Source organism: Oncorhynchus mykiss, chromosome 3, assembly GCF_057628025.1.
Source record: "Oncorhynchus mykiss isolate SJ-2025 chromosome 3, ASM5762802v1, whole genome shotgun sequence".
Taxonomy (NCBI): Eukaryota; Metazoa; Chordata; class Actinopteri; order Salmoniformes; family Salmonidae; genus Oncorhynchus; species Oncorhynchus mykiss.
In genome coordinates this window covers 33,396,015-33,411,665 of record NC_143024.1, presented here as the reverse complement: position 1 = coordinate 33,411,665, position 15,651 = coordinate 33,396,015, and the positions used below count along the sequence as shown (strand labels likewise).

The window sequence follows — 15,651 nt, the reverse complement described above, 5'->3', positions numbered from 1 at the left end:
TGCAGAATTTTTTTAAAGTAACATTCCCCAGATCTATGCCTCAGCAATCATGTCTCGGGGCTCAACGGACAATTCCTTCGACCTCATGACTTGGTTTTTGCTCTGACATGCACTGTCAACTGTGGGACTTTATATAGACAGGTGTGTGCCTTTCCAAATCATGTCCAATCATTTGAATTTACCACAGGTGGAGTCCAATCAAGTTGTAGAAAAATCTCAAGGATGATAAATGGAAACCGAATGCATCTGAGCTCAATTTCAAGTCTCACAGCAACGGGTCTGAATACTTACCTAAATAAGGTGTGCAAAAGGTGTAGTTTGTGATTAGATCAGGTAGATCTGCCACTGACATGGCCTTTCTTCCGAGGCAGCTATTTGTTGTAATCCTGGGATTTTGCAAGTTTCAGGGCAAAGGATCTGCAGAGATGGGTGCGACCGGACTCCAAGCCCAGGTCATTGTATGCAGGAGGTGTAGGTGGTCCCCATGATGATTTTGGGTGAATGTCGTTGGATCTTCTCAAGTTGGTTGTGTTGGTGGGCTGTGAGACCTGGGTGCCATACTGGAGTGGCGTGCTCTAGCACTAGATGGACAAAGCAGGTGTAGAATGTCAGAAGGTCTTCGGGGGGGGGGGTTGACTTGGCGTAGATGGTTCTTCATGAAGAGACTTTGGTTCCCTTTGGTGGTGATGGGTGGGTCCCCTTTCAAGTTGTCTTGGAGTGTCACACCGAGCTCTTTGGCGCTGGACACCACCTCAGGTGTGTGGCCGGAGATGAATAATGGCAGAGGGTGGATCAGGATTGTGACTGAAACAGGTGTACATGACATTGCACTTTATTGGTTGAGATTCATCTTGTTTTGTTCTGACCAGTCGGTTAGTTGGTAGAGGCCCTGATGTATTTTGGAAGTGTCACGTGTCTTGATTCTATGAGGTTCAAGTCATCCACAAAGGCCCAGGAGTTGGATAGGGTACCCTCTGATTTTTATTTAATTTACCTAAGCAAGTCAGTTAAGAACAAATTCTTAATTACAATGGCGGTTTACCAAAAGCAAAAGGCCTTCTGCTGGGACGGGGGCTGGGATTAAAAATAAAAACAAATATAGGACAAAACACATCATGACAAGAGAGACACCACTACATAAAGAGAGACCTAAGACAACATAGCAAGGCAGCAACACAACATGACAACATGGTAGCAACCCAACATGGTAGCAGCACAAAACATGGTACAAACATTATTGTGCGCAGACAACAGCACAAAGGGCAAGAAGGTAGAGACAACAATACATCACGCAAAGCAGCCACAACTGTCAGTAAGAGTGTCCATAATTTAGTCTTTGAATGAAGAGATTGAGATAAAACTGTCCAGTTTGAGTGTTTGTTGCAGCTCGTTCCAGTCGCTAGCTGCAGCGAACTGAAAAGAGGAGCGACCCAGGGATGTGTGTGCTTTGGGGACAGGTGTTGTATGTGGAGGATGAGGCCTGCAGTAGATATCTCAGATAGGGGGGAGTGAGGCCTAAGAGGGTTTTATAAATAAGCATCAACCAGTGGGTCTTGCGACGGGTATACAGAGATGACCAGTGTACAGAAGAGTATAGAGTCCAGTGATGTGTCCTATAAGGAGCAATGGTGGAAAATCTGATGGCCGAATGGTAAAGAACATCTAGCCGCTCGAGAGCACCCTTACCTGCGCCATTGACATGAGCCACAAATACATCTGGACCAAGCCGTGCGCCCTGGGGGAGGCCACAGGAATGTTCTTGAGGCCTGGGATAAAGTCTCATGGGATCTTTTAACCTGGCTACAGGCCGGAATGGAACTTTCAAATTCATGGCATGGTCTCTGGTCGGACAGATAATTGCAAAAGGTGTTTCATTGTAATGGTGTGATCCACAAGATCAAAGGCCGTGCTGTAGTCCATCAGGACCAATGTGCTGGAGGTGCCTCTGGTGTTTGCTGTTCTGTACAGGCAGTGGGTGGTTGAGTGTCCCTTGAGGCAGCCAAACTGTTGTTGCCCATTCAACAACAACAACCTTCACATACCTTTACCAGAAGGGGCGTGAGCAATGTTGGTCAATGCTCAGAGGATTACTCTTCAGCAGTGAATCTGACACTGATGAAGGGGCTTTTCTGGTTGGAACGGAGAGTAGTCTCCTGTGCATTTCCCATGGTTCAACAGTAGGGAGTGGCATAGCTGGCAAACATCTAGGTAGGTCTGACAGGTGTAGTGTAGGTAATGATGTGGTGACAGATGAATACTTGGCATCTATAGCATTGGCAGAGTGGTTGTCTGAGTGGAGCCTCTCAACTTTGATGGAGATTGTCTTTTTACTCCTGGTCAGAGATGTATTTTGATGGTACCATGTGGTACACCTGCTTTTTGCTAACTGTAAAGAATGTAGCATACAAATCATAAAGAGTGTACCGTGCATCAAAAATGCAGATTTTTTTTTAAAAGGTTAAATATTTGATTTCCAGTCACATAAATATACCTATATTTTAAGCCCAGAAAGCAACCCTGCCTTTCCATAATACACTCAGCCTAGTGTGGGATAGAATGAAAAAATCCCATTCTGAAAAAGCACTAATATTGTGAAATAGCCCAAATGCAACAGTCGCCTCATTAGTTTTAAGCCTACCTTTACCAGGTGAGTCCCTTGCCCCCGCTGTTTTCCTGCACAACAAGGTGATAGCAACAGAAAGTACTGTACAGCGTATCCCGTTGATCGGTTTCTACTGATTAATTAACACGCCAAAAATGTTAACTCTTGAGGGAGTTATATTAACCTGAGCCGCGTTGCACCGGTCAATGGCTTTAAACTCCTCTCACTGGGGTAACTCGGGACAGATAATCGAATCCCCTCATTGAGTGTATTATCCAATCGACCAATAAAACCAGGGAAATACGACGTTGGGTGTTAGATTAGTCCTAATTGGCTAATTTCTAATATTGTGTGGTTTAGTTAGTCATGATTGACTAATGTTGTGTTGTACGTCATCTAAATGATTGCCCATTGACGCCCACACTGCAACAACCCCGCCATTTGGAAGCTAATCCAATTCTGTTTTGGTGACAAGGTAAAGTATTGAATTTATTGGCATACTGCAATAGCTTGCTATACATTTCGAATGACCCAGAATGGTCATATTAAGTATAATTATAGCGATGAAACAAATAAATGTTCGGCTTTTAGGTGCATTCAGTAGCTAAAAAGATCTGCCTGACTGGATGCAACGTTGACAAGAAGACTGAGCTAACCGCGGTAACGTTAGCTAGCCAAGTCAGGCAGCATCAGCGGGAATGTATTGACTAGTTAGCTATCCCGTAGATCGGTTTCTACTTAAGCACCATTGTCAATTCAACAGGTTAGCAAATATCGAGATAGTTTTCAGTCTGCGTGGTGAACTTTGGGACATGGCGTATTGTACGTAACGTTAGTCGACTAGCTGGCTAACGTTAGCTCTATGTTGTGTTCAAAACAAACCTGCGCGCCAAATCATGTCTCCGGGCGCCACACCGCAAACAATTTAACTCCATAAGATTGAATGTACTGTTGTAGCTGGCTAGCTATGTATACTAATAATGACAACTATCTGGTGGTGGGTAAATTGTGATTTGATTGTGAATTTAACTAACTAGGTAACGTTAGATGGCTAATTTCAGATAAGTGGTTAGTAAGCACAAAAAATGCAATTGAACAAAAACTATCTAGCTAACAATGTTCTCGGACATGACATTAAGTGCGATGGAAAGTTGTTGACTAGCTAACGTTAGCTTAATGTTGTAGTTTAATATTATTCGCATAAAAAGTAGGGACTATAGTCAGGTGCTTCTCCAGGGATATCTGGCAAACTGATGGTGGAATTACTTTCTTCCCAAAACAGGGCAGCAGATGTTACAAAGTGCACTGACATGACTGAAACAATGGATGAAAAGATGGAGGTTTGTCCCCTGTCGGATGAGATGGAGAAAGAACAAAAGATTGAAGACCTGGCTGACTCACCATATAAGGCCCTGAAACCACGGAATGAAATGAGTAGAGACATAAGTATGATAAGTCAATGATGTTTATGAACCCGTTTTGCTCTATAGGCCTACACTGTTAATTTATAGTTCAGTACAGGTATCTAGCTAGGTATCATCCCTCCTTTACCTTCCTCAGCTTTGTATGGGTCCAACTTGTTAGTTATTGCATGCAGAGGCCTGGTTTGCTACAATTGATGAAGCCAGCAGCACTGAATTCTATTTGACCTGTTATGTTCTTCTTGCAGCTCTATCTCAAATAGTTGAAGGGAAGAGGGAGAAAAAGACGGTGCAAAGACTTGATTTCCAGGTTGCAAAACCTGCGAAGGTGCTGAAAGTTGAAAATGGTAAGATGGAGCATCCTCGGACATGTCTATCACCAAAGGCTATAGATGAGCGCATAGAACGTTTCCAAAGTTTTGTCGACATGAGACAGAATGAAGCCTGTAAAAAAGTTCTCATCAGTCTCGTAGTCTATTGGGATGCAACAGTATCATGTACCAGCCCCGCTGGGATCCCATATCATGCTCCCACCACCATGTTGCCCTCTGTAGTCAGCTCATTATTTAACAGTACAAACCTAATTTCCACTCCCTCTCAGGTGGCGGAGATAAATTAGGAGACATTGCGAGAGTGAACCACCACCTTGGAAAGCTGAAGGTTCCAGATCTGAAACCGCTTCATACAATTCTCTTTGATATGCCAGGTAAGGTAAGTGTATCTTACACTTTTTTTAAAGGCTGAGTAATGTCACAATGGACACCCCTGTGTGGGTAAAACAACTCTAGAGTTGTTGTTCTTAGTCGGTTGTCATTGTTGATGGTTCCCTCCTCAGATTGCCACAATGAGGAAAAACATGCGGCTGTTCAATGGCTTCCCGTTCGAGGTTGACAGTGATCCCTATATAAAGAAGAAGGAGAGGATGATGAGGTAAGAAGGAGAGGGGGTTGCTCAATTAGGACTTATGAAACAACAGTAGTAGCGTGTGTGCATACATACATGCATGCATACATACAGTACCAGACAGACATACATACAGTACCAGACATGCATGCATACATACATACATACAGTGCCTTGCGAAAGTATTCGGCCCCCTTGAACTTTGCGACCTTTTGCCACATTTCATGCTTCAAAGATATAAAACTGTATTTTTTTTTTGTGAAGAATCAACAACAAGTGGGACACAATCATGAAGTGGAACGACATTTATTGGATATTTCAAACTTTTTTAACAAATCCAAAACTGAAAAATTGGGCGTGCAAAATTATTCAGCCCCTTTACTTTCAGTGCAGCAAACTCTCTCCAGAAGTTCAGTGAGGATCTCTGAATGATCCAATGTTGACCTAAATGACTAATGATAAATACAATCCACCTGTGTGTGATCAAGTCTCCGTATAAATGCACTTGCACTGTGATAGTCTGAGGTCCGTTAAAAGCGCAGAGAGCATCATGAAGAACAAGGCAGGTCCGAGATACTGTTGTGAAGAAGTTTAAAGCCGGATTTGGATACAAAAAGATTTCCCAAGCTTTAAACATCCCAAGGAGCACTGTGCAAGCGATAATATTGAAATGGAAGGAGTATCAGACCACTGCAAATCTACCAAGACCTGGCCGTCCCTCTAAACTTTCAGCTCAAACAAGGAGAAGACTGATCAGAGATGCAGCCAAGAGGCCCATGATCACTCTGGATGAACTGCAGAGATCTACAGCTGAGGTGGGAGACTCTGTCCATAGGACAACAATCAGTCGTATATTGCACAAATCTGGCCTTTATGGAAGAGTGGCAAGAAGAAAGCCATTTCTTAAAGATATCCATAAAAAGTGTCGTTTAAAGTTTGCCACAAGCCACCTGGGAGACACACCAAACATGTGGAAGAAGGTGCTCTGGTCAGATTAAACCAAAATTGAACTTTTGGGCAACAATGTAAAACGTTATGTTTGGCGTAAAAGCAACACAGCTCATCACCCTGAACACACCATCTCCACTGTCAAACATGGTGGTGGCAGCATCATGGTTTGGGCCTGCTTTTCTTCAGCAGGGACAGGGAAGATGGTTAAAATTGATGGGAAGATGGATGGAGCCAAATACAGGACCATTCTGGAAGAACCTGATGGAGTCTGCAAAAGACCTGAGACTGGGATGGAGATTTGTCTTCCAACAAGACAATGATCCAAAACATAAAGCAAAATCTACAATGGAATGGTTCAATAATAAACATATCCAGGTGTTAGAATGGCCAAGTCAAAGTCCAGACCTGAATCCAATCGAGAATCTGTGGAAAGAACTGAAAACTGCTGTTCACAAATGCTCTCCATCCAACCTCACTGAGCTCGAGCTGTTTTGCAAAGAGGAATGGGAAAAAAGTCAGTCTCTCGATGTGCAAAACTGATAGACATACTCCAAGCGACTTACAGCTGTAATCGCAGCAAAAGGTGGCGCTACAAAGTATTAACTTAAAGGGGCTGAATAATTTTGCACGCCCAATTTTTCAGTTTTTGATTTGTTAAAAAAGTTTGAAATATCCAATAAATGTCGTTCCACTTCATGATTGTGTCCCACTTGTTGATTCTTCACAAAAAAATACAGTTTTATATCTTTATGTTTGAAGCCTGAAATGTGGCAAAAGGTCGCAAAGTTCAAGGGGGCCGAATACTTTTGCAAGGCACTGTACGTACATACATACATACAGTACCAGTCAAGAGTTTGGACACACCTAATCATTCAAGGGTTTTTCTTTATTTGTACTATTTTCTACATTATTCCATGTGTCATTTTACAATGTAGTAACCAAAAAAGTGTTAAACAAATCAAAATATATTTGAGAATTTTTAAAGTAGCCACCCTTTGCCTTGATGAAAGCTTTGCACACGCTTGGCATTCTCTCAACCAGCTTCATGAGATAGTCACCCGGAATGCATTTCAATTAACAGGTGTGCCTTGTTAAAAGGAAATGTGTGAAATTTATTTCCTTCCTGCATTTGAGCCAATCCGTTGTGTTGTGACACGGTAGGGGTGGTATACAGAAGATAGCCCTATTTGGTAAAAGACCAAGTCCATATTATGGCAAGAACAGCTCAAATAAGCAAAGAGAAACGACAGTCCATCATTACTTTTAAGAGTTTGAAAGTTTGGGGGTGCTCTGCTGGTGACACTGTCTGTGATTTTATTTAGAATTCAAGGCACACTTAACCAGCATAGCTACCACAGCGTTCTGCAGCGATACACCATCCAATCTGGTTTGGGCTTAGTCCCACTATCATTTGTTTTTCAACAGGACAATGACCTCTAGGCTGTGTAAGGGCTATTTGACCAATAAGGATAGTGATGGGGTGCTGCATCAGATGACCTAACCTCCACAATCACTTGACCTCAACCCAATTGGGATGAGTTGGACCACAGAGTGAAGAAAAAGCAGCCAACAAGTGCTTAGCATATGTGGGATCTCCTTCAGGACTGTTGGAAAAGCATTCCAGGTGAAGCTGGTTGAGAGAATGCCAAGAGTGTGCAAAACTGTCGAGGCAAAGGGTGGCTACTTTGAAGAATCTCAAATTTAAAACATTTTTATGTTTAACACTTTATTTTTTGGTTACTACATGATTCCATATGTGTTATTTCATAGTTTTGATGTCTTCACTATTATTCTACAATGTAGAAAATAGTACAAATAAAGAAAAACCCTTGAATGAGTAGGTGTATCCAAACTTTTGACTGGTACTGTATATTTGTCACCTTATTTTATCGAAGTCATACTGAGATCAAGGTCTCTTACAGATGAGCCCTGAATTACATAAATTACAGAAGACAGACACACCCATCAAAATATAATGCAAAATGCAACCAAAAAGAGAACACGGTCATAAGAAATGAAAACATTCATCAGTAAAAAGGTCCTCCAATCAGCTTTCTGAATATCCCTAGAGGCACCAACACATCCAATTTTTAGAACATTTTTAAGGTTGTTCCACATAAGTGCTTCTAACAGCTTTAACGAAGAAACGTGTTTAAACATGATCAGAAATATTGTTGTGATTGTGGATCAAACTTACTCTGTTACTATAAACAAGCAAATGAATGACTAGTAATTGTGTGCACTGATTCAGGATAACATGTGTAAGGTTGAGGACCATCTGTAAAGTGTTGGACCTGGAGAAGGGTGGAAACCAGTCAGTCCTCATCGATAGGATCATGACTTTCCTCATTAGTCCCAGAATATCAGGAAAGGTGAGTTACAGGTCTTCTCTTTATTTTTCAAATAATCTGTCAACAGTCGTTTTCATGTGAGTGACTGGTCTTTGTTCTTTAGCTAGGTACACATTTCTTGAGTTTGTGGTCTTGTCAAATAGAAAACTGAACTGTGTTCACCAATGAGGTCTTCAAAAAGGTATAGGCCCAACCTATAATTCTATCCTTCCCATCTGCAGCCTGTGATCTCAAAGAGAAAGAAGAAGTCGAAGAAGAATATCTCAACCAAAGACTCTAAGAGCAAGACCAAGGCTAAGGCCAGGAGTACATCCAGCAGCCCCCGGAAGGTCAAAGCAGAGAGCAAGTCCAAAGCTATCGTCACTGATTCTAGCAGTGATGAGGATGACGAGCAAGGAGTCACAGTCGAACAAGACGAGTCGGACGCTGAAAAGAAGAGCTGGAAATCGGGAAAGAGGGAAAAGGTGACGACCGATGAAGATACCGATGATTCTGAAGACGATGAGGTAAGCAACTGAAATGTTGTAATGTAAACTGATAGGTATTGTTCATTGGAAATTGATATTTCCCTTATTTGGTCTTGGACGATACTAGTGCCACTATATAAATATTCTAGAACTGTAAAAGGGAACAGTCAGCCTGTTCTGTCACTCAAAGATTAAACACAGAAGTCCCTTCTCTCCTACCAATCAGGATCCCAAGTCAAATCCACCAACCAAGGGCAAGAGAACACCTTCCAGGAAGCGTACGCAACCGGCAAAGAAGGCAGCTCCTGCCAAAAAGAGAACAAAAGTGGAAGACTCCGACCTGTCTGAGTCTGATTCGGACAAGGATGATTCAGACAAGGATGATGAGGATGAGAAAGACAGCGAGAGTGAAGTTGAGAAGGTGAGACTCTTCTGTCAATCTGTCCCAGATTCTGGATTTGCTAAACTCACAGCAATTCTTGTGAATACAAAAGTCAACAGTTTGGGTTTGTCCATATTTGTATGTAACAGATCATGTCTATAATATCTGGATAGGGTTTTTACCCATTTGTCTTTTTATCTTGAACTAATGGAATTAACTAATGGATTGATTTGTCCTCAGCCAAAAAGGAAACCGGCAGCTAAGAGGGCAGCACCGGCCAAGCCAGCAGCTAAGACCAAGAAAGCAGACAGCAGCAGTAACAAACAGAAAAAGACTGCCAGCAAGGGCAATGGTAAGAATATGTAGATTTACTTTTATAACACGTTTCATACGTCATTGGCAACCTGTAGCCTAATGCATGTTATGTTTTTCTCTGCTTGTTTTCCTAAATAACAGCACTCGACAGCTCGGACGACGATGAGCCGTTGATCAAGATGATCAAGAAGCCTCCGACAGATGAGCAGCTGAAGGAGACGGTGAAGAGGCTGCTGAAAGACGCCAACCTGGAGGAGATGACCATGAAGAAGATCTGCCAGAAGGTATGTTTGCTTCTCAAACATCTCTGATTTGATATCACAATGATGGTTGGCTTACCTGTAAAAGTCTAAGGCAACAACTTCTCTGCCCCAGGTGTATGACACATACCCAGACTATGACCTGACCAGCAGAAAGGACTATGTCAAGCAGACAGTAAAAACGGTGAGTTACCTGTCCTCCCTAGGTGTTCTGGAATAGCAGCACTGTGCTTCTAGACTACTAAAATCTAAGTCATTCCCCACCAAAAAATTGTGTGTGAATGCTTTTCAATTGTTTTATGTTGTCAGACTTTTCTTTGTATAACCGTCGGTTTTGTTTTTTTGCAGCTGATTTCCTAAAGGACATGAAAACGGTCCTTGTGACAAATAACTGTGTGAACGTTCCAATGCTGGAAAAGGATAATCAAAAGAATGTGCCTACCTTAGAGCTGCTCAAAGCAGAGTTTTACTTCATGTTTTTATTTGAATCCAAATGTTTTTGTTTCTGTATTATGTCATTTCCAACTTGACTGCACACTTCTCTTAGGTCATATTTAACATGCTACTTAAGGCTTATGCATTTGAGTCATTGCTTGTTAATAATCTGTGCTTTGTTAATACACTTTACAGTTTTTCTACTGATCCCAAGCAAAGGGTATTTAGGCTAAACGAACCGCGTTTAGAGATTCAAGGTTGGTCACTGTAAATGGAAACATGTCCTCAGGCAATGCATGAATTCACACATGGTTGATTTTAAATGTATTTCTTGACTTGACCAGTCAAAATAGAAAAAGGCCCCTCACCATAGCTATCCACTGCCTTTGTCTTCTGTGGAGGATTTCAAATCTTTCCCTCTGTGGTTTTGATGCACATATAACAGCTTTATTGCAACAAGGCAGTGGTATGTATGTATGTATGCTGGGGTGTATTCACTAGAACCAAACGGGGAGGGACCTACAGGAATTTGAACAATAAACTTTCTGTTTTTAGTAAACGGTTTCTGTTGCAAAACATTTTGGACTAATGATGGATTTGCATGGCAAGCTGTTCAATTGAGTTTTGAAAAGTATTGTCACGGTCAAGTCTTCAAACATAATCCTTGATTGCATTTATAAGACTTCATGTTTTTATATGTAAATGTGTACATTTGTGAATCATTTACTTTTTATGAGCTCCTGTTTTAGTCCTTATTTTGTCTCTGTATGCAGTACAGGATGATCTATGTAGTTGTTACTTTGCTCAATGAAGAGTTTGATTTTTTTTTTTTGTCAATATACCTTTGACAAAGTAAGTGTCATTGAATGAAATTGTCTTCCAATGTTATGCATATATATTAAATCAGATTTTTGAATGAACCCTTGTCTATCTAGTGTTTTACTAAAGCAAAGACACTCGTTACTAAGGTGGTAAACAGTTAAGATATTGGCCCTGTTACGGCGCATCAAAACCTTGATGTCATGTAAATTGTGACTGCCTGACTAAGCTACAAACAATATTGGTCAGTACGATCTGGAATCCTTGGGATGTTCCTACCTTAACCATTTTACATTTAAACTTCCATGGGGTTTAGGGATGTCCCAAGGATCCCAGATAGCAGGGACTAAATAATTTTGGCTGCATTCAAGAGCATCAAAACAGTATTATAAACTGGGTGGTTCAAACCCTAAATGCTGATTGGCTGACAGCTGTGTTATATCAGACTGAATACCAGGGGTATGACTTTTTTTTTTACTGCTCTAATTATGTTGGCAATCAGTTGATAATAGCAATAAGGCACCTCTGGGTTTGTGGAATATTGCCAATATACACTGCTCAAAAAAAATTCAAGTCAATCACACTTCTGTGAAATCAAACTGTCCACTTTCTATTCCACAAATGGAATAGACAACAGGTGGAAATTATAGGCATTTTGCAAGACAACCCCAATAAAGGAGTGGCTCTGCAGGTGGGGACCACAGACCACTTCTCAGTTCCTATGCTTCCTGGCTGATGTTTTGGTCACTTTTGAATGCTGGCGGTGCTTTCACTCTAGTGGTAGCATGAGATGGAGTCTACAACCCACACAAGTGGCTCAGGTAGTGCAGCTCATCCAGGATGGTACATCAATGCGAGATGTGGCAAGAAGGTTTGCTGTGTCTGTCAGCGTAGTGGCCAGAGCATGGAGGTGCTACCAGGAGACAGGCCAGTACATCAGGAGACGTGGAGGAGGCCGTAGGAGGGCAACAACCCAGCAGCAGGACCGCTACCTCCGCCTTTGTGCAAGGAGGAGCACTGCCAGGGCCCTGCAAAATGACCTCCAGCAGGCCACAAATGTGCATGTGTCTGCTCAAACGGTCAGAAACAGACTCCATGAGGGTGGAATGAGGGCCCGACGTCCACAGGTGGGGGTTGTGCTTACAGCCCAACACTGTGCAGGACGTTTGGCATTTGCCAGAGAACACCAAGATTGGCAAATTCGCCACTGGCGCCCTGTGCTCTTCACAGATTAAAGCAGGTTCACACTGAGCACGTGACAGACGTGACAGTCTGGAGACGCCATGGAGAACGTTCTGCTGCCTGCAACATCCTCCAGCATGACCGGTTTGGCGGTGGGTCAGTCATGGTGTGGGGTGGCATTTCTTTGGGGGGCCGCACAGCCCTCCATGTGCTCGCCAGAGGTAGCCTGACTGCCATTAGGTACCGAGATGAGATCCTCAGACCCCTTGTGAGACCATATGCTGGTGCGGTTGGCCCTGGGTTCCTCCTAATGCAAGACAATGCTAGACCTCATGTGGCTGGAATGTGTGAGCAGTTCCTGCAAGAGGAAGGCATTGATGCTATGGACTGGCCCGCCCGTTCCCCAGACCTGAATTGAGCACATCTTGGACACCATGTCTCGCTCCATCCACCAACGCCACGTTGCACCACAGACTATCCAGGAGTTGGCGGATGCTTTAGTCCAGGTCTGGGAGGAGATCCCTCAGGAGACCATCCGCCACCTCATCAGGAGCATGCCCAGGCATTGTAGGGAGGTCATACAGGCACGTGGAGGCCAAACACACTACTGAGCCTCATTTTGACTTGTTTTAAGGACATTACATCAAAGTTGGATCAGCCTGTAGTGTGGTTTTCCACTTTAATTTTGAGTGTGACTCCAAATCCAGACCTCCATGGGTTTGATTTCCAGTGATAATTTTTGTGTTATTTTGTTGTCAGCACATTCAACTATGTAAAGACAAAAGTATTTAATAAGAATATTTTATTCATTCAGATCTAGGATGTGTTATTTTAGTGTTCCCTTTATTTTTTGGAGCAGTTGCACTCCACGTTGTGTCCGCTTAATAACAGCTCTCAGCTGAGGTATATTGGCCATTTACCACACCCCCTCTGACCTTATTGCTTAATTATAAACGGGGTGGTTCGAGCCCAGAATCCTGATTGGCTGACATATTTAAGCAATAAGGCCGAGGAGGTGTGGTATAGGTCAAAATACCACAGCTAAGGGCTGTTCTTATCCGCAGTGCCTGGACACAGCCCTTTGCCGTGGTATATTGGCCATATCACAAACCCCTGAGAAGCCTTATTGCTATTATAAACGGGTTATTAACATAATTAGAGCATTAAAAATAAATGTTTTGTCATACCCGTGGTATACGGTCGTACAGCCAATCAGAATTCAGGGCTCAAATCACCCAGTTTATAAAAGACTGTATACCACAGCTATGACAAAACATGCATTTTTACTGCTCTAATTACGTTGGTAACCAGTTTATAATAGCAATAAGGCTCCTCAGGGATTTGTGATATGGCCAATATACCACGGTTAATGGCTGTATCCAGGCGCTGTTGCGTCATGCATAAGAACAGCCCTTAGCCGTGGTATATTGATCGGGCCTTATTTCTTAAATGTATCATTGGTAAATTGTGGCTGTCTGATTATTAATAACGAGTCATTATTTATGATGCAAGGTGATTTGTAGATCATTAGTCGTCAGTCTGCTGAAATGTCGAACAAGCCCATTGGGTAGCTGATGCAATGTGATTTATAGATTAGTCAGCTTCGCCTTTAAAGTCGACTTGAGACTGAAAGGACCGAACTTTGACAGATGTAAGACTACTAATGATGCAATGCACACATGCCTACATTTCAGGGAAGCTGGTTATAGTTTGCTGGCTCTTATTGGACGCAAGAGAAGATATCCAAGCGCGTGGATTGGCCAGCTAAACATCAATGGCGATGGGAAAGACAGACGATGTAACGTTGTAACAAACTTTTTATCAATACATTCGCTTATTTCATAACTATAACTAGCCTAGTATCTTAGATACTGTATTTGCATTGTAACGTATTGTAGCACTTGCAGTCAATACAAAGAATACTGGAATAGGAGTTATCTCAAAACAAATCATTTTGTGTCTACTGTGCTGTTCAAACTGTGAAGTACACCATATCGAAATGTTGCCTGTCATTCTAAAATGGGGTGTCTTAAGTCGTGCTCTAACCTCCATGTCCCTCAATGTGCCCATTGACCCCCGTAGACATGTGTCTGCTCCAACCGCTTCCTGGTCCAGAGTAGGTTCCACGATCACTTCATAGAGAAGTTGGGGAAAGCCATGGACGCAGAGCTCCGTCTGGGCCACGGCTCTGACCCAAACACCACCCAGGGACCCCTCATCAATGTCCGTGCCTCTGAGAAGGTAACCTGGTTCCTACTGTCAAGAGGGTGTTTGTATTATAACTATACTATAACTGTATTATCTGCAAGATGATGTTTATATTCTGATATGTTACATAACCTTATGGTATCCTATGTCTCTCCCAGGTGGAGCACCAGGTAATGGATGCAGTGTCTCGGGGGGCCAAGGTGCTAAGGGGGGGGGGGGGGGAAGCGTCTGGATGGCTCGTTCCATCAGCCCACTCTGCTGGCTGATGTCACCACAGACATGCTGTGTACCAGAGAGGAAACCTTCGGTCCTCTCCTCCCTGTCATCAGGTCAGTGGAGCTAGGAGAGATCAGACAACTGAAGACTGGATGGATGCTAAAATGGGAGCTAACTCAAGGTGTTTATTCTCTTTTCCTTATGACAGGTTTAACGCAGGGAAGGAAGCACTTGCCATTGCCAATGCATCTCATGTGGGTTTAGCAGGTGAGCTAAACAGTATTGTATGCACCTTGCTGTCATGTCTGAAAATCCCTCAAACCTTCCAAATGGACATTGACCCCAAGCATACTTCCAAAGTTGTGGCAAAATGGCTTAAGGACAACGAAGTCAAGGTATTGGAGTGGCCATCACAAAGCCCTGACTTCAATCCCATAGAAAATATGTTGGCAGAACTGAAAAAGTGTGTGCGAGCAAGGAGGCCTGCCAACCTGACAGTTACACCAGCTCTGTCAGGAGGAATGGGCCAAAATTCACCCAACTTATTGTGGAAAGCTTGTGGAAGGCAACCTGAAACGTTTGACCCAAGTTAAACAATTTAAAAAGGCAATGCTACCAAATACTGATTGAGTGTATGTAAACGTCTGACCCACTGGGAATGTGATGAAATAAATAAAAGCTGAAATGAATCACTCTGGTATTATTCTGACATTTCACATTCTTAAAATAGTGGTAATCCTAACTGATTGTTACTAGGATTAAATGTCAGGAATTGTGAAAAACTGAGTTTAAATGTATTTGGCTAAGGTGAATGTACATTTCCGACTTCAACTGTATGTGTAAGAAGCTGCTGAGAAATCCATGTCTCAAGTTCCATGCTCTACATCGTTTCCTCTCCTCATCCTCTCTGACCTCTGGCCTATAAGAACTGGTGAAGGGAAAGCAATATGGTGATAACCCAAACCAGTTCTCCCGGTCCATTAAAAGGAGAGTTAAAGACCCAGTGCAGTCTAAACATGAATTTCCAATGTTTTTATATATATTTCTACACTGAGGTTGGAAAATAATGATAATGCCCTTTTAGTTTAAGAGCTGCTTGGAAAGACTGCCTGAAATATCAGGCATTTTTGGTGGGATGG

At 42.6% G+C, this 15,651-nt stretch overlaps 1 protein-coding gene across 3 annotated transcripts; it reads left to right on the top strand.

Annotated features, from left to right (window-relative positions):
* The first annotated feature begins 2,664 nt into the window (after positions 1-2,664).
* LOC110513791 (protein DEK) lies at positions 2,665-11,007 on the top strand. 3 transcript variants are annotated; one of them, XM_090228988.1, is made up of 12 exons: positions 2,665-3,077; positions 3,885-4,048; positions 4,272-4,370; positions 4,625-4,734; positions 4,859-4,953; positions 8,129-8,249; positions 8,450-8,734; positions 8,922-9,116; positions 9,318-9,429; positions 9,534-9,676; positions 9,768-9,836; positions 10,001-11,007. In XM_090228988.1, the coding sequence occupies exons 2-12, from the start codon at positions 3,913-3,915 to the stop codon at positions 10,010-10,012; spliced, it is 1,377 nt and encodes a 458-aa protein (XP_090085114.1). In that variant the 5' UTR covers positions 2,665-3,077; positions 3,885-3,912; the 3' UTR covers positions 10,013-11,007. The 3 variants fall into 3 exon arrangements, with proteins under 3 accessions (XP_090085114.1, XP_090085117.1, XP_090085116.1); XM_090228991.1 differs by having other exon boundaries at positions 3,067-3,262; XM_090228990.1 differs by having other exon boundaries at positions 3,072-3,365.
* Positions 11,008-15,651: the final 4,644 nt, after the last annotated feature.

What these genes read in the sequence shown, in the direction of transcription:
- LOC110513791 (XM_090228988.1), top strand. Translation starts at nt 3,913, where the DNA reads ATGACTGAAACAATGGATGAAAAGATGGAGGTTTGTCCCCTGTCGGAT. An exon ending in TCTTTGATATGCCAGGTAAG is followed by an intron (nt 4,735 to 4,858) that starts GTAAGTGTATCT and finishes TTCCCTCCTCAG; the next exon opens with ATTGCCACAATGAGGAAAAA. An exon ending in GCGAGAGTGAAGTTGAGAAG is followed by an intron (nt 9,117 to 9,317) that starts GTGAGACTCTTC and finishes ATTTGTCCTCAG; the next exon opens with CCAAAAAGGAAACCGGCAGC.